This window comes from Vipera berus (genome assembly GCF_964194415.1).
Source record: "Vipera berus genome assembly, chromosome: 6".
Classification (NCBI taxonomy): Eukaryota; Metazoa; Chordata; class Lepidosauria; order Squamata; family Viperidae; genus Vipera; species Vipera berus.
In genome coordinates, this window is record NC_138208.1 from 81949168 (window position 1) to 81974055 (window position 24888).

General features: G+C 43.7%; 1 protein-coding gene across 2 annotated transcripts in view; it reads left to right on the forward strand.

The window, feature by feature from the left end:
• The window catches only part of PDE3A (phosphodiesterase 3A), a 302639-nt gene that overhangs the window by 220892 nt on the left and 56859 nt on the right, over positions 1–24888 (forward strand). For both annotated transcript variants that reach the window (XM_081330553.1, XM_081330554.1), the window contains exon 2: positions 23535–23795. In XM_081330553.1, coding sequence (XP_081186679.1) covers positions 23535–23795 — 261 coding nt within the window. The remainder of the gene's footprint in view (positions 1–23534; positions 23796–24888) is intronic.

Here is a 24888-nt window from a genome sequence, read left to right on the forward strand (position 1 = left end):
GTAGAACAACGTGCTATTTCTGAGGATTCTGCCATCTCTCCGAGGGGGGGGGAGAGGATGGTTACTAAAGCGATTTTCAAACAACAGGGGATGTCTTAACTGGGGAAGGGAGGGGGACAGACAGGTCTGGATTGTATCTTCATTTACAACTAAAAAGGAAAGCAATAACCATAAAACCAAGGAGAGTTCCCTTTCCCATGGAAGGCCCTGACACCTAGCAACTGACGACAGCCTGACCAAATGGATGAGGGGAGGGGCTGAAATGGGAATGGTTTATATAGGATTGAAATGTAACTTTTGTCAGATCCCGTCTTGTATTCCCACAATCGATTCCATCCTAGTAAACATTTTCCTTTTGGACTAAACTTGCATCCAAGAGTTCTTATTTCCTAAGATGTGGATTGAGGTGGGTCCTGACAGTAGACGGGATCTGCTTTAAGAGTCAACCTGGAAGGGAAAACCTTACCGGGGGACTTTGCAACAAATACAATGTCTGGCGACGAAGCAAGAGAGGAGGGAAGCCCCATGGAGGGGGAGTCTTCCCCCCAAATGGAATCCCAGAGACAATGGGAAGCTGAAGCAGCATATTCCCCCGGGGAAGAAGCGGTGGAGCAGTACGACCGAAAACCCCGGTGGTCGATGGGCGTTGGAAGGAAAAGTGAGTGGGAAAAGGCTTCGGGAGAAACGACCCTGAGGCGTAGTAACCACCAACCGGAATGGAGGCAAGAGATGGAGAGTTCCCTGCATGCCAGCGAGGAGGAGCGGATCCTGGAAAAGGCCATTGATCTGATGAAAGCAACCCTGAGTTCACTGAGGGAGGAGAGAGCTGAAAATCGCAACCGAGGCAGCGCCTGGGGACGCAACTGGAAAGGTAACGGAGGGGATCCAACACCTGAAACCCCGGGGCCATCCAGTGGAACAGGAATTGCTGCCTCAGCAGTACCCACCCCCCCAGAACCACAGATGGGGACCAGGATGAGGAGCGATACCGGCCACGGCGCAGACAACGCTCCAGCCAAAGACTCCCGCCCCTGGAAGTCAAATTCAAGGGGGAGCCATCACGACTGGGATTTTTCCTAACCCAAGTCCTCAGCTACATGGAAGAGTACGGACGGGACATCCCCAGTGACAAAACACGCATCCGAATTGTGCAATCTGCCCTGGACGGGACGGCTGCAGACTGGGTGGTGAACTTGCATGACTCCAATGCCCCAGAACTCAACGACTTCAACCGATTCATGTCATCTTTGAGGCGACGGTTCGAGGATCCTTTGGCTGACCGTAAGGCCCGGGAGAGAATCAAAACGGTGAGGCAGGGCAGGCGAGCAGTGGCTGATTATACCCAAGAATTCCGAGCCATTGCCAGCAAGCTGAACTGGCCAGAAGACATCCTCCTTAGCCACTTCAAAGACGGTCTGAACTACGACCTGTATGATGCTTGCCTGCCTCGAGGAGACCCACCCCACCTCGATGACTGGTACATCCTGGCGGAGGAAGTGGAAATAGACCTACTGAAGAGACACCGCAGAGGAAAACCATGGGGCCGCCTGCCACCCGAGCAAACACGCGAGGGGGAAAAACCACCAGCCACAGCCAAAAAATCAACAAGTTGCTTCAACTGCGGGAGAGAGGGCCACCGTGCTGCAGAATGTCGTTCAAAAGCCCCCCCACGAAAACCAGAGGCATCATCCTCCAAGAAGCCGGGGAAGCCCCAAGGCAACACAAAAGAATCTTCCATGAAGGGGACAGAGGCTGTAGAGTCCACAATTCCTGCCAGGAACTGGGACTGGACTCCGGCCTGCACCGCAGGGACGGTGGACAACTCGGAAGACAGCTCAGAGGGAGAACCATTGGTAAGTGGACCCCTTCCACCCATACTTAAGACAGTGACTATATTAGCTTCCCCTATGCCTGAAGCAGCCAAAATAAAAGCTCTGATAGACTCTGGGTGCATCCGCTGCCTTATCAGCCCAACGCTGGTGGAGAGATTGAGCATCCCAGTGAGGAGGCTAAAACAACCAATCTCTTTTAGTCAATTAGATGGGACAATAGCAGGGGGAGGACCAGCCACCCTAGCCACTTTACCAATCCACCTATCACTGGGGCCCCATGAGGAGGACATAACGTTTATAGTGGCCCCAGGCATGGAATGCCCAATGATCCTAGGACTGGAATGGCTGAAGAAATGGAACCCCGGGATAAACTGGAGGACAGCAGAACTCAATTTCCCAAAGGGGGGGCAGAAGAACTTAGACTCCAAAAGCACCCCCCCAACCCAGAGGGAGGAGACAGCAGCAGTGGGGAAAGAGAAGGGATTACCAGAGATACTGGAGGAATACAGGGACCTGGCTGAGGTTTTCATTGAGGAAAGAGCAGATGAGCTTCCCCCCCACCGCCCCACAGACTGCACCATAGAATTCAAACCTGGGGCAAAACTCCCAAAACCCAGGATGTATGCCATAAGCCCAAGGGAAATGGCAGAAATGGAGAGATTCATAAAGAAAAACTTAGAAAGAGGATTTATTGAGCCTGCCAAACCCAAAGTGGCCGCCCCGGTTCTGTTCAGGGAGAAGAAGGATGGGTCCTTTCGTTTGGTTGTGGACTATAGAAATTTGAACACAATTAGTGAATGTAATCTGTACCCCCTTCCCCTAATGAAGGATATGTTATCCCACCTATCGAAAGGAAAGATTTTTACCAAACTAGACCTGAGGGAAGCATACTACCGTATTAGGATTAAGGAAGGAGACGAATGGAAGACTGCATTCAACTGCCCAATGGGGTGCTATCAATTCAAAGTATTGCCATTCGGACTGCAAGGGGCCCCCGCAGTCTTTATGCAATTAATTAATGACGTGCTGAGAGAGCACCTATATAAGGGGGTCCTGGTTTACCTCGATGACATCCTTATCTTCACAGAAACCAAAGAGGAACATATCAAACTAGTCAGAGCAGTCCTGAAGAAGTTGCGAGCTGCCCACTTATATGCTAAATTATCGAAGTGTGAATTCCATCAGGAAAAAATCGACTACCTGGGATATCGCATATCTCCAGAGGGCATCGAAATGGACCCTGAGAAGGTCAGGGCAGTACTAGAGTGGGCACCCCCCCCCCCCGCACACGGAAGCAATTGCAAAGTTTCCTGGGGTTTGCAAACTTCTACCGCCAATTCATCCCCGCATTTGGCCAAATAGCCATGCCCCTCACAAATTTGTTGAAAACGAAGGGGGGGTCACCCGTGAAACCCAGCCAGCCTCTGAAATGGTCAATGGAATGTCAAGCAGCATTTGAGAGGCTAAAGAGACTTTTTTCTGCTGAACCTGTCCTAAAACACCCAGATCCCGACAAACCTTTTGTAATACAGGCAGATGCGAGTGATGTAGCGGTAGGAGCCGTACTATTACAAGAAAATGATGGGGGGACATTGCAACCATGCGCATACACATCCAGAAAACTCACAGAAACAGAACAACGCTGGCCAATATGGGAAAAAGAGGCATTCTCGTTGAGGTGGGCATTACTAACATGGCGCCAATTTTTAGAAGGAAATAAAATACCTTTCCAGGTCTGGACAGACCACAAAAATTTGGAAGCACTAAAAACGCCCAGGAAGCTCACTCCTAAGCAAGCCCGCTGGTCCCAACATTTTCACCGATTCAATTTCACTCTCAAACACTTACCGGGGGGAAAGAACTTCCTGGCAGATGCATTATCCCGCATGCCCCAATATAACAGCACAAGAGTTACTGACTTTAAACCACTTGTACCGGAACAACAACTGGCAGCACCAGTCACCACCAGGGCACAAGAAAAAATGAAGCCAAAGGTAGATAGCCAAACTGGAATAGAATTCAGGAAATCTTTGGAAAGTGATGAATGGTTCCAGAAAAATAAACATGTGTGCACAATTAAAGATGGACTGCCGTGGGTGGGGGAGAAGCTATATATACCTGCCACACAGAGAATCAATTTCATGCAACTGTGCCATGATACAAAATCAGCAGGACACTTTGGCTTTGTAAAAACCTTACACTTAACTAAAAGGCAATTTTGGTGGCCATCTATGAAAAAGGACATAGAAAGCTATGTGGGTAGCTGTCAAATTTGCGCGATGGCCAAAAGACTGCAAGGGAAACCGCCAGGTCTGTTACAACCGGTGGCAAACCCCTCAGCCCCATGGAAAGAAATAGCCATGGATTTTATCGTAGAACTGCCAGAAAGTAATGGAAACACCGTAGTCTGGACTGTCACAGATCTGTTCTCTAAGCAAGTACATTTCATACCTTGCCAAAAAATCCCGACTGCAAAAGCATTAGCAAAACTTTTTGTACAGCATATTTACAGATTGCACGGGGTACCACAACGCATCATATCTGACAGAGGGGTGCAATTTACGTCGGCATTTTGGAAAGAATTTTTATCCCTCTTAGGAACCACCCAAGGACTGTCATCTAGTCACCATCCTCAGACAGACGGAGCTTCTGAAAGACTTAATAATATACTTGAACAATATCTGAGATGCTATATTAATTTTCAGCAGTCCGACTGGACGGACCTACTGCCTTTTGCAGAAGTAGCATATAATAATGCAGTCTACTCAAGCACAGGTTACACTCCTTTTCAAGTAGCTACAGGCCAGAGTTTCAACCCAATACCAGAACTAACCCCAAAAGAACCGGTTATCCCTGATCTGAAGGAATGGATTGCTCAATTACAAAATACATGGCCAATCATTAGGAAAGCGTTGGAAGATGCCAGAAAAGCATACAAGACACAGGCAGACAAAAAAAGAACCGATCCCACACCATTTAGGGTAGGAGAGATGGTATATTTATCCACAAAATACCTGAAATCACTCCAACCCTGTAAAAAACTAGGACCAAAATATATTGGACCCTTTCCAATTAAAAGAATCATAAACCCAGTAACAGTTGAATTAGAACTACCCAAAAATCTTAGACGAATACACCCAACCTTCCACTGCAGTCTATTAAAGAGAGAACAACAATCACCACTACGAGAAAAAATCCCACCACCACCACCCCCCATCATGGTGGAAGGAGAACAACATTTTGAAGTGAAAGAAATCTTAGATTCCAGAAAACACCATGGAACGATACAATATTTAGTGGCATGGAAACACCTCCCCTCCTCAGAAAATGAGTGGGTTAACAAACTCCATGTTAAAGCACCTAAGTTGCTTAAGAGGTTTCATACAGAATATCCAAACAAACCAGGCTAACATTTATATGTTTTCTTTCCCCACAGATGGACTCATCTTTTTTCTGAAAGGAGAGCCGAATGTCAGAATCCATTTATATCACATTTCATAATTGTATAGGTAGAACAACGTGCTATTTCTGAGGATTCTGCCATCTCTCCGAGGGGGGGGGAGAGGATGGTTACTAAAGCGATTTTCAAACAACAGGGGATGTCTTAACTGGGGAAGGGAGGGGGACAGACAGGTCTGGATTGTATCTTCATTTACAACTAAAAAGGAAAGCAATAACCATAAAACCAAGGAGAGTTCCCTTTCCCATGGAAGGCCCTGACACCTAGCAACTGACGACAGCCTGACCAAATGGATGAGGGGAGGGGCTGAAATGGGAATGGTTTATATAGGATTGAAATGTAACTTTTGTCAGATCCCGTCTTGTATTCCCACAATCGATTCCATCCTAGTAAACATTTTCCTTTTGGACTAAACTTGCATCCAAGAGTTCTTATTTCCTAAGATGTGGATTGAGGTGGGTCCTGACAGCCAGGCTGGTTGCAATTGTTTTTTCTGCAGTCCCAACTATCCGTTGAAGTCTCAAACCAGACAGTTATAGAGGTACAAATGATGAGATTTAACAATTCTTCTATAAAACTGTGTTAGCAAATCCCTTGGGCAGGCAGTCTGAGCTTTCTGAGTTGATTCAGGAAAACATTCATTCAAGCATTCATTTATTTACTCACTTATTTCATTCATGCCTTCATTCATTCATTCATTCATTCATTCATTCATTCATTCATTCATGCCTTCATTCAATATGTCTTCTTCAAACTGAGGCTGTTGCCTCATCCTGACTAACAAGAGGGCCAGTAGCGATCGGAATGCGACAACAGCATGTTCACACAAGAAAGCAGCAAATCTGTGCCCACACAAAACAAAAGCACTCTCCTTCAGCCCTTTTTGCAACCATACCCAGTTGCACACAGCTGTTATGTCTGCTTAGACTCTGGCTGGTCTTCTTTCACATCCATGAGATGGTTTTTAAAATATGAATTTATAGCATCTTTGCCTGAGACGGCTACGAGATACGGCCTTGTTTGCTTTTCCTGCAAAGGATTTATGATGGGGGATCATAAACCCTTGTGTGAAGCTGATTTCAGATGAGGGACATCGTTGCCAGCAGGACGGAGAAGGAAGTGACAAATCAGTAGAGACTCTAAGGTCAGATGATAAGAAGGAACTTCTATAGGTGAGGGAGATACGGTGTGGGAAGAGGAAATTGTTTTTAATGTACGTTTAAAATGCATTTGCAGTTGCCTAATTTAGGATTTAGCTAAAGAAAGAGGAGATTGCTCTTCATTGTACAATGCAGATTTCTTTATCAAGAAGAAGCAAAGAACTAAGTTGTCATTTGTTTGCTTCCATTAAACTTAACTGTGGGGGAAAATTAGAAATGGTCTATTAAGGCAGAATTTTAAATGTTTCTAATCCCAATACGTACAGCAGAAGTGTCCAACCTTGGCTGCTTTAAGACCTGTGGACTTCCAATTCCCAGAATTCCCCAGCCAGCCTGATATACAGGAATGTTTGGGATGCTGATGTAGTAATCTTCTGTCTGGTTTTCTGACACGTTCCTCATATTTAATAGTTAGATGGAAGCCAAAAAATATTTTTCAGACTTGCAGAAATATGCATGCATTGAATTAGATTAGGAAAATGGCTGGGAAATTTGTTTGTTTCAGAAGCATCTTTCATGGGACAGAGAACATTTAATTTTTGTGAGAAAATCAAATACGTCTCTTGAGAAACCTATACGCGGGTCAAGAAGCAACAGTGAGAACGGGACACGGAACCACTGATTGGTTCAAAATTGGGAAAGGAGTATGGCAAGGCTGTATATTGTCCCCCTGCCTATTTAACTTATGATTATAAAAGCTACTTTTATAAATTTCTCTGAACAGGGTATTTTAGTATTGATGAGCTTAACTTTCGTATATGTTAAGATAGCTTTGTCTTGTTTTTATCCTTAATAGTTTTTTTTAAAAAATGAGGTTAACTCGAGTGAGTGAGTGAGTGAGCGAGTGAACGAACGAACGAATGAATGAATGAATGTTTGGTATAATGTGTGAACAGTCTTCTCAGTGGCACTGACATTTCAATAAAGGTTCAGAACTAGCTTGCTTTAATACTGATGATTCACACATTTATGACAGGATGAATTACGTTTGAAGTGGGCAAATCTGGTAGTTTTACAAGAGAAGTCCACCAGTCTGAGCTAGCAGTAGAAGACATAGACTTTGGGTTAATGAATTCTGACTCCATTAACTTTTGAGTGGTCAAATTAAAGTGATGGGTCATTTTAGTCCATAATCTGCCCACATAATCTTCAGGCAATCCTAGTGCGGGAATACAGAAAGTCTTTGACTTAAAACCATTTGTTTAGCAGCCGTTCAAAGTTGGCACTGAAAAATGGACTTTGTGCCCAATCCTCTCCCTTATGAACATTGCAGCATCCCTTGTGGTCACATGATCAAAACTGGGGGCACTTGGCAACCATCATGTATTTATGATAGTTGCAGCATTCCCAGGGTCTTGTGATTGGCATTTGCAACCTTCCCAGCCAGCTTCTGACCACTAAACTCCATGGGTGAAGCTGGAATCTTCAGTTGCAAGTTGAGGATTAGGTGTATAATTTAAAGCAGGGGGTCTTCAAACTTGGCCCTTTTATGACTTGTAGACTTCAGCTCCCAGAATTCCTCAGCCAGGCACGCCTGGCTGAGGAATTCTGGGAGTTGAAGTCCACAAGTCATAAAAGGGCCAAGTTTGAAGACCCCCTGCTGTAGGAAGATTATTAAAGGTGGGGCTTTCAGGTCATCAGTCTCTCAGTTTTCCTTAAGACCATGGTCGGGCATTGTCATTTCTTTCAGATTTTGTTCCTCACTTTATTCTGCAAAAGCAACAGATCTTATTCCAATTTATTCGTTGGGAAGCAAGGCCCACTGTCTTCACGGCTACTAGCCTAATATTCCTGGGGTTGCAGACTTTGGACCCTAGAAAAGTGTCACTCATTCCCTTGTACTGGGAAAATACTGTAACTATGGTTCTCCTCTTCCCGTCAGTATTCCTGGTATTCCTAAACCATTTAAAAACTGTGTTTGTCACCAGATGTCAATTTTGTCTGGGCTGGGAAACTATAGTGGTACCTGGTTACTACTCAGTGAGGGGGACTCATAGAAATAACAAGGCTGCAAACTGAAGGAAGGGAGAAAGAAAGAAATCCCAGAAGAAGACAATGGCATTGTGTCCACCTTGTTGCCAAGAAAATTACACGGATGCATCCATCAAATCCCTAGGAGTCAGGCGTGACTTGAAAGAGTTTTATTTTTCTTCCCAGCCTGGTTACTGCCAGTTAGATAGCGTTACTGCCTTGGCTAAGTGATTTCCATTCCTTTTGATCTCTGCAAAATAACCCGTTTTTCCTTATCCACATTCATCTTCCCCGGCAATTCAAGAGTCAGATCATTCAAGGGATCGCTTGGGGCACCAGGAAGCTGTGGGTTTTTTAGCTCTAAGTTTTTTGGGTTTTTTATGCATGTTTATGTGTGTTTCTAAGAAAAGCGCCCTGCTTATTAATGCTGGTAACTCTTGAATTATTTTTTTTTTAAAAAACCCCACAGTCCTCATTTATTTGTGAATAGATTATGGCAGGATCTCTGTGGGTCATCTAGATTTCTTTCTGCTATGTTCCCTGACTAATGGACTGAGATCTTACTTAAAAGATAACCAGAGAAAGCCCATTTGGTGTAGTGGTTAAGATGTTGGATTAGAAATCAGAAGACTGGGAGTTCTGGTCCAGAGGTCCCCAACCCCCCGGGCCACAGACCAGTACCAGTTCTCGGCCTGTTAGGAACTGGTCCGCGCAAATGAGCAAAGCTTCTTCATCTGTGCATGTGTGGGATCTACGTAGCAGGTGAAACTTCCCCCTCTGCCCCAGACTGTGGACAAATTGTTTTCCACGGAACCAGTCCCAAGGTGCCCAAGTGGTTGGCTGATTTTGTGTAGGTTGCTTTTTCTCAGCTCAACCCACCACATAGAACTGGTTGGTGTAGGTGGATAGGTAGATACATGGATGGAAGGAGGGAGCAAGTTAGTTTACGGGGAAACAAAGAGACAGGAGCATTATGAATTATAATAATAGTTTATTAAACTTGGATGCCACCCAACTCTTGTGTATACCTCTTTGATAGACTGGTTGGTTGGTTGGTTGGTTGGTTGGTTGGTTGGTTGGTTGGTTGGTTTGATTTGATTTGATTGATGGATGATGGATGGATTGAGTGATTGACTGATTGATTTATGATAACATGTCATCACATTGGTGTCAACTCTTACCAAGTACATATATAGATTTTGTCCATGATGACCTATCCCCAAACTCGTCTTTCATCTCTTCCAGCAGTGAACCCATCACCATTGCTGTTGGTTGTCGTCTTCTTCTCTTTCTTTCCACCTTTCTCTGCATTAAAGCCTTTTCCAGAAAAGCCAGGTCTTCATATAATGTGTCCAACGTTGAATATTTTGAGCCTGGTCATTTATGCCTTGAATGAAAATTCTAGGTTGATTGATGCATCATTGAGATGTACAAAATAACGGCAGGATATAGTGTTAATAATATTGATAAGGTATAGTATCTATTTTGAGTCTCCTACGCCATGTTTTGATTTGAAGAATGTACATACAGGTGCTTGAAATCCTAAAACAACTCCTAAAAGCGTTGGCTTTTTACTTGTACGTGGTGCTGATTTTAGAAAACCAAGTGCTGTTCACCTTGAATTAAATGATCTGGTCCTTTTGTCCCTGTAAGGTGACAACATAGCTGTACCTTTGGAAGCCTGGATGCTGAACACAGTTACATAATTATTACAAAAAAAATGAATGCATTAACACAAAATGGCTGGCTGGAGAATTCTGGGAGTTGAAGTCCACACAGTTGAGAAACACTAATTAGGGCAAGGCCAATTCAATAAACCTTATTATTTTTCTACTGGCACTTATTCTTATTAATACCATTAGTACTTAATTTTACTTACTTATAGGACAGCATTTTTTTTCTTTTTAAAGAAGAAGAAATGTGTTGGCAAATATCTCATGTTTTCTCTCACATTTAATTATGAGTGTGCCATAAGGTTCATGGTCTTTTTTTTTCTTTTCTTCTCTTCACCATACAGTCATTTCTCTAGTCATCACCAACCTCTCTGGTTTCCCACGCTTCAGTAAAATCATGAGGGAATTCCTCTTAATGGCCTTTTTCAGCTTGGGAAGCAAAGGGAGCCAGGAAAATTGTGTATGTAACGAGAAAACAGCAATATTAGCAGTTGCAACCACCGCCGCTCCAACTAAGCAAATTAAAAATACACCAGAAGGAGACTGAAAATATGTTATCCAGAAGTGGAGAATAGGGCTGATTTTTTATTAATAATAATAATAATAATAATAATAATAATAATAATAATAATAATAATAATAATAGAAGAAGAAGAAGAAGAAGAAGAAGAAGAAGAAGAAGAAGAAGAAGAAGAAGAAGAAGAAGAAGAAGAAGAAGAAGAAGAAGAAGAAGAAGTTGGAAGGGACCTTGGAGGTCATCTAGTCCAACCCCCTGCTAAGGCAGGAAACCCTATACCATTTAGACAAATGGCTGTCCAGTCTCTTCTTAAAAACTTCCAGTGTTGGAGCATTCACCGCTTCTGGAGGCAGGTTGTTCCACTGATTAATTGTTCTAACTGTCAGGAAATTTCTCCTTAGTTCTAGGTTGCTTCTCTCCTTGACTAGTTTCCATCCGTTGCTTCTTGTCCTGCTCTCAGGTGCTCTGGAGAACAGCCTGGCTCCCTCTTCTTTGTGGCAGCCCCTGAGATATTGGAAGGCTGCTATCATGTCACCCCTCACCCTTCTCTTCATTAAACTACACCTACCCAATTCCAGCAACCGTTCCCTATATGTTTTAGCCTCCAGTCCCCCAATCATTTTTGTTGCTCTTCTCTGTACTCTTTCTAGAGTCTCGACATCTTTTTTACATCGTGGTGACCAAAACTGGATGCAGTATTCCAGGTGTGGCCAAATCCCATAGAAGTCTCTCTTTCAGGCAAGCAAACTTCTTAAAAAAGGGCATGAACAACAGAATTGGCCAATCCTGGAACAAGCCTTTCAGATCAGGGGTATGTTCTCAAAAGCCGGATTTCCAAAGTGCAGGAAGGGAGCCCATTATTAGCAAGAGGACAACGCCTCCACTAGAGATGTTCCAAAGGTGCTTTTCCAAAAGACAGCTGAACTTTCTTGATTGCTCTTTTCCTTGAAAACATTTCGCTTCTCATCCAAGAAGCTTCTTCAGTTCTTTCTGAAGAACTTGTTCCTCTTCTCTAAATGTTTTCAAGAAAAAAATAAAATTAAGAAAGTCCAGTTGCCTTTTGGAAAAGCATCTTTGGGACAACCATGACCTGGATGATTGGGAATCTCCATAGACATGCCTCCGTTAGAGAGGGAATAAGATCTGGATTTTCACTGATTTCTATCCGTGCAAAGACATCTGAGTTGAATTGAATACTTCATGTGGCCAAGCGTAATTAGGCACACAAGGAATTTGTCTCTGTTGCAGCAGCTTTCAGTGTACATGCAAAGCATCCTCCTCATCACCCTCCTCCTCTTCCTCCTCCTCCTCCTCCTCATATCAATAAGAGAGGGGGGAGTAAAAAAGATAAGAAGGATAAATAATAATAATAACAATACGGCCATACTACATGGGTAAATATACCTAGACCAGAGATGGCAAACCTTTTAGAGACCGAGTGCCCAAACTGCAACCCGAAACCCACTTATGTATCGTCGGGTGCTGGGTGGGCGTGGCCCATTGGGTAGGCGTGGCTGCGGTGGTAACAGCAGACTGGGTGGGACTAAAAAGTTCAATCAATCAATTCCAACTTTGCGAGATCTTTTTTTTCCCGGCGAGAAGTTGAAATTGATTGACTGATTGAACCTCTTTTTTTTTTGCACATGGCAGAGGCCTAAAATGAAAAGGTTTCATCTCTGTGTGCCACCTGTGGCACGCGTGCTATAGGTTCGTCACCACGGACCTAGACATTAGACAGTACTGTGAGAATTAGGCATTCAGCAGACTGATGGCGTGCAGGAAAAAACCTTAGAGTGCAATGCAAAACCTTTGGGACGTGGAGTTCTTTGTGTTTAAATTTCGTTTTACCTTAAAAAAAAATGTCGAAGACCGTTGTACCTATTGCTTTTCCTTTCCTGTCCCTCACCGTGTTCCTCTTCCAAGATAACAAAATGTTAACAGTTGGAGGTTACAGAAAGTCCCTAAAATAAAATATTGATATCTCCCATATCTCCAGAGATGGATAATCCCCTTGAAAGCTTAGTGTTCTCGGTGTAATCAATTGAGATTGAAGCCTATCCAAAGGAGTCATTCATTTCCAGAAAAGAGAGATGGTAGGACGGTAAGATCTAGCTGCTGAGAGCTTGAAGTAGATAAGCTGTTGGCTGGTCTTTTGAAAGCTCCTTTATGAGATTAGTCAAAAGAAGATCAAGGGACGCGGTGGCTCAGTGGGTTAGGACGCTGAGCTTGTCGATCAGAAGGTCGGCAGTTTGGCGGGTCGAATCCCGAGTGCCGCGTAACAGAGTGAGCGCCTGTTACTCGTCCCAGCTTCTGCCAACCTAGCAGTTAGAAAGCACGTAAAAATGCAAGTAGAAAAATAGGGATCCTCTACGGTGGGAAGGTAACAGCGTTCCGTGCGCCTTTGGCGTCTAGTCATGCTGGCCACATGACCACGGAGACGTCCTCGGACAAGCACTGGCTCTTCGGCTTTGAAACGGAGATGAGCACCGGCCCCTAGAGTCGGAAACGACTAGCACGCATGTGCGGGGGAACCTTTACCTTTACCTTAATGTTATTTGATAGGTCCTCTCTGCTCATGGTGGGGCTGGGCATTTGTGCATGTTGGAAAGTTGATGAGCATTAGGTTGTCTGGCAGTGTTTTAATCAAGAGCAGCCAAAACCTTGTTCCATCCTTGCTTTAACATCTGACTGGTTGTCTGCCACATCTGGCTGCTTTCTCCTTCATACATTGTCTTGTTAGATAGTCTTTGTATATAGGATAGCAAGTCATTGTGAATTCCCCAGTGAGGAAGGGGGGGGTATCATGTCAATCTCTGTAATTTGCCCCCACCTGGTCTTTCTGTTCCACTGGAACAGGGTGTATTGCTTACACAAGTAACACCTGAAAAACAAGGATAAAGAAGAAACGTGCAGTTGATTTTCCCCATAAGTAATAAAGATTGCCAGTACAAATACTTACTTTATTCGCTTAGTTTGTTTTCCTTAATTGCTCTTTGTAGCCTATTAAGTCTTGGTGACTTTCCTTGCTGCCTTCATTTCGACTAAGAATTTTCACCAGTTCTAATGAAAGACAAGCAGATGACATTTTCAAGATTCGCTAAACTTAGTGAGCTAAAGCTCCGTTTGGGTTTTCTGTAGCTTAGTCTGAGGTGCAAACCTAGCCCCATTGCCTTGGTTTAAGAGTCAAAAGTATTGTGTGAACCCCAAAATGGGCTACTTCAGTAACCAGGTTAAACAGGTTACATCCAGGAAAGCTAACAGTCATCGGTGGTCCTCTATTCTGTTCTTAAAGAGTTAGAGTACAGGTAGTCTCCGACGTACAGTCATTTGTTTAGCGACCAGTCAAAACTACACCAGCACTGAATGAAGAAAATGACGTACAACCGGTCCTCACACTTACAACCACTGCAGCATCCCCCATGGTCACATGGTTAAAATGGGGCGCTCAGTGACTGGCACGTGTTTATGATCATCTATGCTGCGGCCTGGGGCCACGTGATCGTCCTTTGTGATCTTCCCAGCCAGCTTCCTGCAAGCCAAGTCAGTGGAGGAAGGTGGATTCACTTAACCCAGTGTTGACGAACCTTTTAGAGACTGAGTGCCCAAACTGCAACCCAAAACACACTTATTTATTGCAAAGTGCCAGGGGCGCATCAGCATTAGGGTGCCCTCGGTGGGGGGAGGGCAGGGAGGCACCTCTGAGTGCCGCCTCTGGCATGCAAAAACCAGGGGTTCAAAAATGGGCCACCATCCTGCAAGGCGCTGATACAAGGCGCTCCACCACGCAAGAACGGGGCAGGGCTAGTGAGTATCACGCATGCACTAGCCCAGGGGTAGGCAACCTCGGCTCTTTTATGACTCATGGACTTCAACTCCCAGACTCAGGAATTCTGGGAGTTGAAGTCCATGAGTCATAAAAGAGCCGAGGTTGCCTACCCCTGCGCTAGCCCCACCCCAGCGCATTTATGCTCGCAGCCCCGTGCGCGCACGTACGCATGTAAAAATGCTTCCCCCTCCCTTTTCTTCCAGTCCGCCAATCGACAATGGTTGGTGACCTCTGCTCTACCATCTCTACTCGAGCTTGCTAGTTGGCCGCTTCGCCTCCTTTGTGCTGGGTGGAGCTCCTGCGCCGGGTGGCGGTGGCGACCTGATGGAGCTGCTGCTGGCGGTGGCGGCGCGCGTGCCAACAGAGAGGGCTCTGTGTGCCTCCTCTGGCACGCGTGCCATAGGTTCTCCACCACTGACTTAACCACTGTTTAGTGATTTGCTTAACAACGGTGGCAAGAAAGTGATAAAATGGGATGTAATTCACTTAACTGGTGCCTTGCTAAGGAATGGGAATTCTTGTCTCAATTGTTCTTGTAAGTTTGGGACTAAGCCAGGGGTAGGCAACCTTGGCTCTTTTATGACTGGTGGACTTCAACTCCCAGAATTCCTGAGCCAGCCATGCTGAGGGGAAAGGGAGAGGTTTCCAAGCTGAGCCATGCTGGCTCAGGAATTCTGGGAATTGAAGTCCATGAGTCATAAAAGAGCCCAGGTTGCCTAGCCCTGGACTAAGCTAATAGACATTGATGGGCCTCTGTTCTGTTTTCAAAAAATTACAATACAGCAGGGGTCCTCAACCTGTGGGCCTCGGCCCACTACCAGGCCTCAGCCTATTGGGCACCGGGCCACGTGAGTGGCTGGCCAGTGTGTGCATGTGGAGCTGCTACGACAGTGTCCACAGCCGTTTGCAGCCCCACTTCATGTGAGCAACAGGTGTTTGTGAGTACGCTTTTACACACACACACACACACACACACACAACCATCCTTTCTCCCCTGCCCCCGGTCCTCTCCAGGCCGCCAATCCCAAAAGTTTGGGGAACTCTGCCATACAGGTAATCCTCAACTTGCAGCCATTTGTTTAGCAACTCTTTGAAATCACAACAGCACTGAAAAAAGTTACTTACAACCAGGATCCTCGCATTTGTGGCTGTTGCAGCCGCTCCATGGTCATGTGATCAAAATGGCAACTCTTGGTATTGACAAATTGGTTGCAGTGTCCGTGTGTGTGTGTGTGTGTGTGTGTGTGTGTGTGTGTGTGTGTGTGACACATGATTTTACCTTTTGCAATCTTCCCCAGCTGGTTTCCAAACAAGCAAAATCAACAGAGGAAGCTTGATTGGTTTAACAATCGGGCGATTTGTTCAACCACCGCAGCAAAACAAGGTTGTATAATTGGGCCATGACCGCATATGAAATTTTCTTTAAAAGAAAAAAAAAACAGATCCAAATTTTGAAAAAAAAATAGAATAGAAAGAGTAAAGAAAAAGAATAAGTGAAAAAGATGTAAAGAAAAAAAGAGAGAACAAAAAGGAAAATCAAAGGCTTCCAATCTTCTTAACGGCAGTTGCAAGTACATTTATATTTGACCCTCTCTCTCTATACTGTATATTTTTAATTATATTAAACAAATATATTATGTTAAACAAATAAGACAGAAACCATACAAATTTTGTAAACAAAAGAGTAAAAAAAAGCCAAGAAAGAACGAGGTGCAAAAGAAGGAGAAAAGAAAGAAAAAGGTTTATGAAGAAAAGGGAGTTTGGGGAACCGTTTTCATAAAGAGCAGGACAGATGGGCATTGTAGTCCCCCAAATCTCGAGGATCCTGTGGTACCATAAGCTGTAAAGCCTCTTCCTCTCTCTCTCTCTCTCTGTCTCTTTATGCATTCCATTAGAACAATTGAAACTGCAATAGAAATAGTTTATTACAATATCATTGTTATTAATTGCAGGAAGCTAATTTGCTTTTCCATAGAAAAATCTGACAAGCCCACAAGCTTTGCACATTTATGCATTCATTCTCTGGGAGCTGGGAATATGGCATCGGAATACATACCCAGTGGGTTAAAATAAGAGTTTAAATATATCCCCCTCCGCATGCATCTTTCTGTTATGCCCAGCATAAATTTTAACAATCAACAAGGAGCATTTGGATCAGAAAACATACAGTGTGCACTACCGCCATCTAGTGGAGGCTTGAGAGCATGCAGAGCAAAGAGTTTTCCCCACTTTTACATAGACCTTGCGTAAAGGATAGCTGGCATAATCTGGTGGCTTTATTTATCAAGTGGGGTATTTTTAAGATTTTGTATGATAGATAACTGAAACATTTCTTGAATCCTTAGAAAAATAAGTTCAGGGGGGTTTTCTCTTTCCCCCCCCCCCAGATTTTGTGTTCAGGGTTGGCTGAAGCGACTGTTCTAATGTTCTGCCTAAACTGAATCTTTATCCCCAATGAAAAGTTGTTTTACATTTTTCTTTTAACAGTGAAATTTTCGTAGGAGGAAGGATGTATGAGTTATGCTAAAGTGTGTGTGTGTGTGTGTGTGTGTGTGTGAATGCCCTGTTTTTACTTGTTCATTTTTAACTTCCTTAGGAAACCATTGTCTGCGTAATTCTGCTCTTTCTAGGTGTCAACATGTCCCAGCATCTGAATGCCTTTCCCAAGGCCTTAACTGCTACTCTGCCAAGTCCGCAGCTTATTTTTTGACTGCTGGCTCCTTTGCTGTTGATAGTTAATCCCCCAAAGGCAGAAGCCATCCGACACTTCAGCATCTTCATTGTCAATATCCAGCATCAAATCAGGATGAACTATATTATGGCTTATCATAATGTGAGCATGGAGCCAGTATGCAGTTCTGCCTTACAAGAAATCCTGTTGAGATTGAGTTAGCTTAGAAAAATAAGGGCAGTGGGGTCCTTGGTGTTCTCCAAGCTTGGTGGTTTTCTTGCAGATGTTTCATTGACCAAACTATGTCACATCATCACTGCTAGTCTGGAAAGTATCAGGGCAATAAGGGCAGCTATGGCAGAACCAAGATGGCAAACTGGTAGCCCTCAGTATATACTCAACAACAACTTTATTGATTAGCCCTTGGGCCATATCAAAGTGCAAATTTCCAGCACAAATTGTTACTAAAATTTGATACAAGCAATTTAAAATGGAATTTGATAAAAGTACAATTTAAAATGGAATTAGAATAAGATACGATTTAAAATGAAATGGTAATAAAATACAATCTAAAATGAAATGGTAATAATGTACAAATAATTTAAGATATAAATAAAATATGATAAAATTATATTTCGGAGTTGCCCTTGCAATCTACCCCAATCAGCCCCACATATGCAGATCTCAACTGGACCATTTTGTTTAGGTACTGTGCTACGGTAAATGTTATTTTCAAGTTCTGGCCAGACATAAGGTGAGTTGTTTTGATATGGGGATCAGTATATACTCAATAAGGGACGCGGTGGCTCAGTGGGTTAGGACGCTGAGCTTGTCGATCAGATGGTCGGCAGTTTGGCGGGTCGAATCCCGAGTGCCGCGTAACAGAGTGAGCGCCTGTTACTCGTCCCAGCTTCTGCCAACCTAGCAGTTCGAAAGCACGTAAAAATGCAAGTAGAAAAATAGGGACCACTACGGTGGGAAGGTAACAGCGTTCCGTGCGCCTTTGGCGTCTAGTCATGCCGGCCACATGACCACGGAGTCGTCCTCGGACAAGCGCTGGCACTTTGGCTTTGAAACGGAGATGAGCACTGGCCCCTAGAGTCGGAAACAACTAGCACGCATGTGCGGGGGAACCTTTACCTTTACCTTTATATACTCAATAGAGTGACTTCTAACCTGGTAGGTAGTCAGAGATAAAAGGGTTTGTAATCTCAAAGCATCAGGACAACTTAAGTATCCCCCTCCTTCTTTTCCCCTTAAGCCCTTTCATGCAGATGGATCGAGGGAGGGAAGTGTCTTTTGGGGTGCATGCAGACTGTTACCATCATTTTTGTGGCCCTTAAGCACCCCTTTCCCCCAGAAGCCTGGAGCCGAATGTTAGATTTTTTTTTTACACTTGGACATTAAAGAGAAATCAGGATCTGCCTAGTTTCAGCCCAGTTGATCATGGGCTGGAACTGTATTTTTCTGCTGGAATTTTGCACTCCTTTTTAGATGAACCTGTGGCCTCAGCTCTGTAGGATCAACCTGTCCTTCGTAGGTCAGCCTGATTTTGCCCTTCTGTGAATCTTGAAATGCCTGCATCCCAAAATTCCTTCCTTGCAAATGTATGTTTCAGAATAAAATATTTTGGGAAAGGGATAAATGCAAGTAAAATAGTTGCAGGAACTTGGAAATAGACTAGACTTGCAGAAGAAGGGAGGCGAAGTAGAGCTCCACTGATTCTAGAGCAGAAATTACTAATCTAATCTGCTCTGGTCATTTACTTCTGTCCCTTTTCCAGAATTAAAAAGAATTCACGTCGTCTTCCTCCCATAATTATATTTAAAACAAATCAGAGCAGAGCAGCTGAGAATTTTCTTCAATTTATACTTTTATAAGGGCTCTTTAAATCAGCGAAAGTTGTTGCACCAGGAACAAATCCATTTCATAAAAGGAATTGAATTTTGGTGTTCTCTGAGCCTGCTGTTTTCTTGCAGACAGTTCATTACCAAACTAGTGACATCATCAATAGTTATCTAGTCGAGTAAGGAAACATCTACAAGAAAACAACCGTGCTCAGAGAGCGCCGAGGTTCCACAGTTCAACCCTGAGCTACAAATATTCTCTTCTAAAGGATCTGAATTCTTGGCTCTTCAGAATCTGAGTACGTACGACTCCTTGTGTATTCCTCCATGTTCACTGGCTCATTTTGGAATTTCCATCTTTTTAAGGAAAAGCTCCCTGGCAGTATCCTTGCTTTTAACAATGACACCGTAGGGAACTATAATGTGGTCTTTCCAAGTTGAGAATAGCTTTACCTGATGAGTTTCATTTGATGCAGTTGTTTGATATAAACATAGCAAAATGGGATGACTTTCTTCTTGAGTGGCGGCCCAAAAAAGGAAAAGAAAAAAGAATTCTTTTGAGGACAACTCCTTATTGTCCTCGCCCTCCTTTATAGTATGTCTTCCAGCAATTCCGTTTCCTTCCAATTTATTTTCACATCTGTTGGAGAGAATAATTCACATTTCAAATGACGATGGCTGCCATTGTTTTGCTCTATATTTTTCTTCCCCCATTCTCGTTTGGCTGTGTCTTTTTTGCTTTCTAACCATCTGGATTTTAAGACTTAAAAGGCTGTGCAGAATAATAAGGGGAGATTTTTCAAATGTGGGGGGGGGATCGCGCTGAACTTGATATATAATTTTTTAAAAAAATTGAGAGTCCTTATGAATCTGTAATTCCTGTCACGTGTTATATGGAATTGAAAGGTAAATGAGAAAAAGAAAGAGGGAAAGTGGGGGGGGGGCAAGAGAGAGAGAGAGAGAGAGAGAGAGAGAGAGAGAGAGAGAGAGAGAGAGAGAGAGAGAGAGAATATGAATCATTCATCCTCAATATTTTTAATTGTTTTATTTTCTTTCTTCTCTACCCCACTCCTCTACTAAACACTGAGGAATAAAGGGGACCAAACAGCTGTGTTTCCTGTCACAGAGGAAATTCCAAACTCTTGATGATATCAGGTTTTTTTAATCAGCTCAAAGTGGGACATGTCAGAGATTAAAAGATTTTCCATCTTGTCCCAAAATAGCCAAAAACAAAACATTGGAGATTAAATTATCCCAACGGTTGGAGAAATAGACCAACTCATGAGGCTCTTTTGATTAATTATATTTTTCTCTTATATCTGCAGCACAGTAATTTGGTTAAACAATCCAAGGCATTGATGACAAAGGCTAGATTTTATTCTACCTCTTACCCATAGCTTCTTCTAACTATGGTTGTGTAGGAGAAGAGCAGGCAGAGCTAGGGGGCAGCGTTAAGGGAGTCATCAGCCTGGAGTCGTTACGTTGCCACAAACGGTCTAAGTCTAACCACTCTTGAGTTCCATTGACCGTTATCTGACATCAATTTAGTATTGTACGTTAGTTGACTGGAACTTGTGTGTGACTCTGATCCTTTGCGCGTTGATGGGCTTCTGGCTATGTGAAAACCACATTTTATCTTGTAAGGATAGGAGTTATTATCCAGAGGGTTGTTTTGTTTAGGGATCAAGAAGATGCCTTCCTGGGGATGTTTGATGCAGATGTTGGCCCCATGGTTCATACTGAGAATATCAGGACCCTTAAGTGAAGCAGGGGTGAAGTCAAAAGACAACAGCTCAGTAAGAGGAGAGAATGCCAAAGGGAGGGATAACTACAACACAGCACTAGAGGAAAAAGGATCTGAAGCCAGAATTAATTGAAAGCAAAGTTAAGATTCAGAGGACTCATTGGAAGAGATGAGGGACCTTCAAGGTTTGGTTCCGTACCCATCTTGTGGCGTGGCCACAACTTCATATATGCTCAGATAACCCTAACGTCTAAGGAGATTCTCAGTCATCCAGATCATGGTTGTCCCAAAGGTGCTTTTTCAAAAGGCCACTGGACTTTGTTTTTCCTTAAAGATGTTTCACTTCTTATCCAAGAAGCTTCTTCAGTTTCTTCAATGAACTGAAGAAGCTTCCTGAATGAAAAGTGAAACGTCTTCAAGGAAAAATACAGTCTAACTGCCTTTTGAAAAAGCACCTTTGGGACAAATAGCCCTAATAATTTATACAGCTATTCCTCAACTTACAAACATTCTCTTAGTGATTATTTGAAATTACAACGGCACTGAAAAAAGTGACTTATGACCATCTTTCACACTTACGACCATTGCAGTATCCCCATAGTCATGTGATTAAAAATTCAGATTCTTGGCAGCTGGCACGTATTTATGACCGGGGTGGGTAGGTCACGTGATCCCCTTTTGTGACCTTCTGACAAACAAAGTCAAAGGGGAAGCCAATTTCACTTAATAATCTTGTGACCAGCTTAACAACTGCAGTGATTCCCTTAACAACTGTGGCAAGAAAGCTTATAAAAAGGGGCAAATCTCACTTAAAATCTGTCTTGCTTAGCAACAGAAATTTGGGGCTGAATTGTTGTAAATTGAGGAATACCTGTACTAAACATGGCTCTTCCAAGGCTACCTGTGCGGTGACATGAAGTAAAGGAAAGGTTTAAGCAAAGGTCATTTAATGGTCATTTAATAGAAACATGGTTAGTTCTCACACCGGCTCAGTTCTTAACACCAGTTGCCATAATGACTTGAAAGCTCACGGGAGAGGAAAAGTCATTTTTATGAAGTCTGTCAAGTCCACACCCACTATTTGCGTGAAAGGAACCCAAATTTCTTTAAGAAAACATACTTTAAAAATTACGTATTTTCAATCCCGGTAAATCCCTTTTGGGGCCAAACAACAAACTCCAAAATGACTGGCGTTTTTTCCACAGAAACTGCCGATGTGTGCTGCTCAAGTGGTTTTTTTTTTTTTGTGTGTGTGTAGGGGGGGAGAAATTAGAGGTTGAAGGCAAGTAGGAGAAATGTATTTACTTTTAATTCTAAGTCTTGGCCAGAGAATTTATGATCTGCTTTGGAAACTGTGTCAGCTCATGATATTTTGTGGGACTCTTGTTGCTGGCTTTATGATGTCTGGTAGATCAGTGGCCCCCAACCTTTTGGGCACCAGGGACCGGTTCCGTGGAGAGAGGTTTTTCCGTGGACTGGACGAGGTGTGGTTTCATGTGCTGCCTGCATCCTGCGGATGGGGCTTCGCTTGTTTGTGCAGACCAGTTTCTAACATGCCACGGACCGGGGGTTGGGGACCCCTGTGGTAGATGATCTTTGGGTTTTTTCTCTCCCTGCTCCCCATCCCCCATTTTGTTCTTGTTTTGCTTTGAGATGGGTTAGCGAGCTTGATGGCTAAGGACCCATGGAACAGCCCATATTTTGAATGGCTAATCAGGTCTGGAATTGTATTTCCATATTTGAATGCCTTTTTCCTTGAACATATAGCAAACTAGGTTAACATTGATGTAAGCGACTGTCAAGAAAAGCTTTAGGGAAATGTCTTCTTAAAGCTTGATGATCCTTTCTTAGGTTCTGGAGACGAAAGAAAATGGATGGCCTAGAGCAGGGGTAGGCAACCTCGGCTCTTTTATGACTCGTGGACTTCAACTCCCAGAATTCCTGAGCCAGCATGGCTCAGCTAGGAAACCTCTCCCTTTCCCCTCAGGATGGCTGGCTCAGGAATTCTGGGGGTTGAAGTCCACGAGTCATAAAAGAGCCAAGGTTGCCTGCCCCTGGCGTAGAGCCACTGATGGACATACAGGGAGTCCTCATCTAACAGCCATTCATTTAGTGACTATTTGAAGTTACAACACTGAAAAAAGTGACTTGTGACTGATTTTCACATGACCGTTCAGCATCCCCGTGGTCACGTGATCAAAATTGGGATGTGTGGCAACTGACTCATATTTATGACGGTTGCAGTGCCCCAGGGTCTTGTGATCACCTTTTGCGAACCTTAGGACAAAACGAACTCAAGTGGGGAAGCCAGATTCATTTAACAATCAGGTTACTAACTTAACAACTCCAGTGATTTCATTTACAACTGGGGCAAGAAAGACGATGAAATGCGGCAAAACTCACTTAAAAACCGTTCCACTTAGTGACAGGGGGGCTTGATTGTGGTCATAAGTTGAGGACTACCTGCATACATTTTTCTAAGAGGGATGTTTTACGTCATGAACGTATAAAGCTGATTTATACGGGAAGTCAAACTAGAAGCAGTATGAATTGCTTCATTTATGTTAGGGTGGTTGTTGTTTTTTTCCATTTTATGTGCAAACAGCATCCTCTGGCTGTTGTTAGTACCCATTAATGGCACCATAGAAAGCGTAGAACAAGAATTATGTGGGTTTTTTTCCCTTCTACACTGCCCTAGGTCAGCAATGCAATGCCAGTGGGCATTGTGGCAACCCTCCTTCCCTCCCTTCCCACTGCACAAATCAGATTGGCATAGTTATGCATTATTTACTTTCTAATTTAGGGCTAATATTTCTTTTTCCTCTCTTTCCAGTCTTCGGGCACCAGTATAACGGTAGATATTGCCGTCATGGGAGAAGCTCATGGACTTATTACTGACCTTCTAGCAGATCCCTCTTTGCCACCCAATGTCTGCGCCTCCCTCCGAGCAGTGAGCAACCTGCTTAATACACAGCTGACTTTCCAAGCTATTCATAGACCAAGAGTCAACACTTTGGCATCCTTCAATGAAAATTACACCTGTTCTGACACAGAAGAATGTTCAGAGAAGGGAGAGAAGCTTACTATTCCCAAGGTAGGTTGTGTCTGTTTAGCTTGCCAACCTGACTTCTTTTGTGTACCCAGTAGTAAACCAAACCAAGGAATCAACTCCACAGGCGAAAAAGCGAAAGCTACTTTTATTGTACAGTGGTACCTCGGTACACATTGTTAATTGGTTTCGGGAGACACGATAAGTACCAAAAACTATGAGGGACGTGGTGGCTCAGTGGGTTAGGACGCTGAGCTTGTCGATCAGAAGGTCGGCAGTTTGGCGGGTCGAATCCCAAGTGCCGCGTAACAGAGTGAGCGCCTGTTACTCGTCCCAGCTTCTGCCAACCTAGCAGTTCGAAAGCACGTAAAAATGCAAGTAGAAAAATAGGGACCACTACGGTGGGAAGGTAACAGCGTTCCGTGCGCCTTTGGCGTCTAGTCATGCCGGCCACATGACCGCGGAGACGTCCTCGGACAAGCGCTGGCTCTTCGGCTTTGAAACGGAGATGAGCACTGGCCCCTAGAGTCGGAAACGACTAGCACGCATGTGCGGGGGAACCTTTACCTTTACCTTGGTACACATTGTTGATTGGTTTCGGGAGACGCGATAAGTACCAAAAACTATGAGTACCAAGCAAATTTTTCCCGTAAGGAGTAATGTAGTGTAGTGAGTCACAAGGCAGCCAACACCGACAAGTTTTAACTTGTGTGTAACATACCAAACGAACAAGGAGTACTGGGACAAAATTTTCACATCAAAATGCAAAATTCAAAATTCTATGAGTTTCAAAGCAGTTGAGTATCAAGGTACGACTGTAATTAGCTGTAATCACAGAATCTTGTAAGTCAGATTCTGCTGGTCTCTTCTCTGCCTCCTTATATTCCTCCTTAAACACTTCAGAGAAGTGTTTATATGAGCCATTTCCAAATGTTATGTGGTTATTCTGAACTTAAAATATGTTTTCCCTCTCCAAACTACTACTACTACTACCACTCCTCCTCCTCCTCCTCCTCCTCCTCCTCCTCCTCCTCCTCCTCCTCCTCCTCCTCCTCCTCTTCTTCTTCTTCTTCTTCTTCTTCTTCTTCTTCTTCTTCTTCTTCTTCTTCTTCTTCTTCTTCTTCTTCTTCTTCTTCTT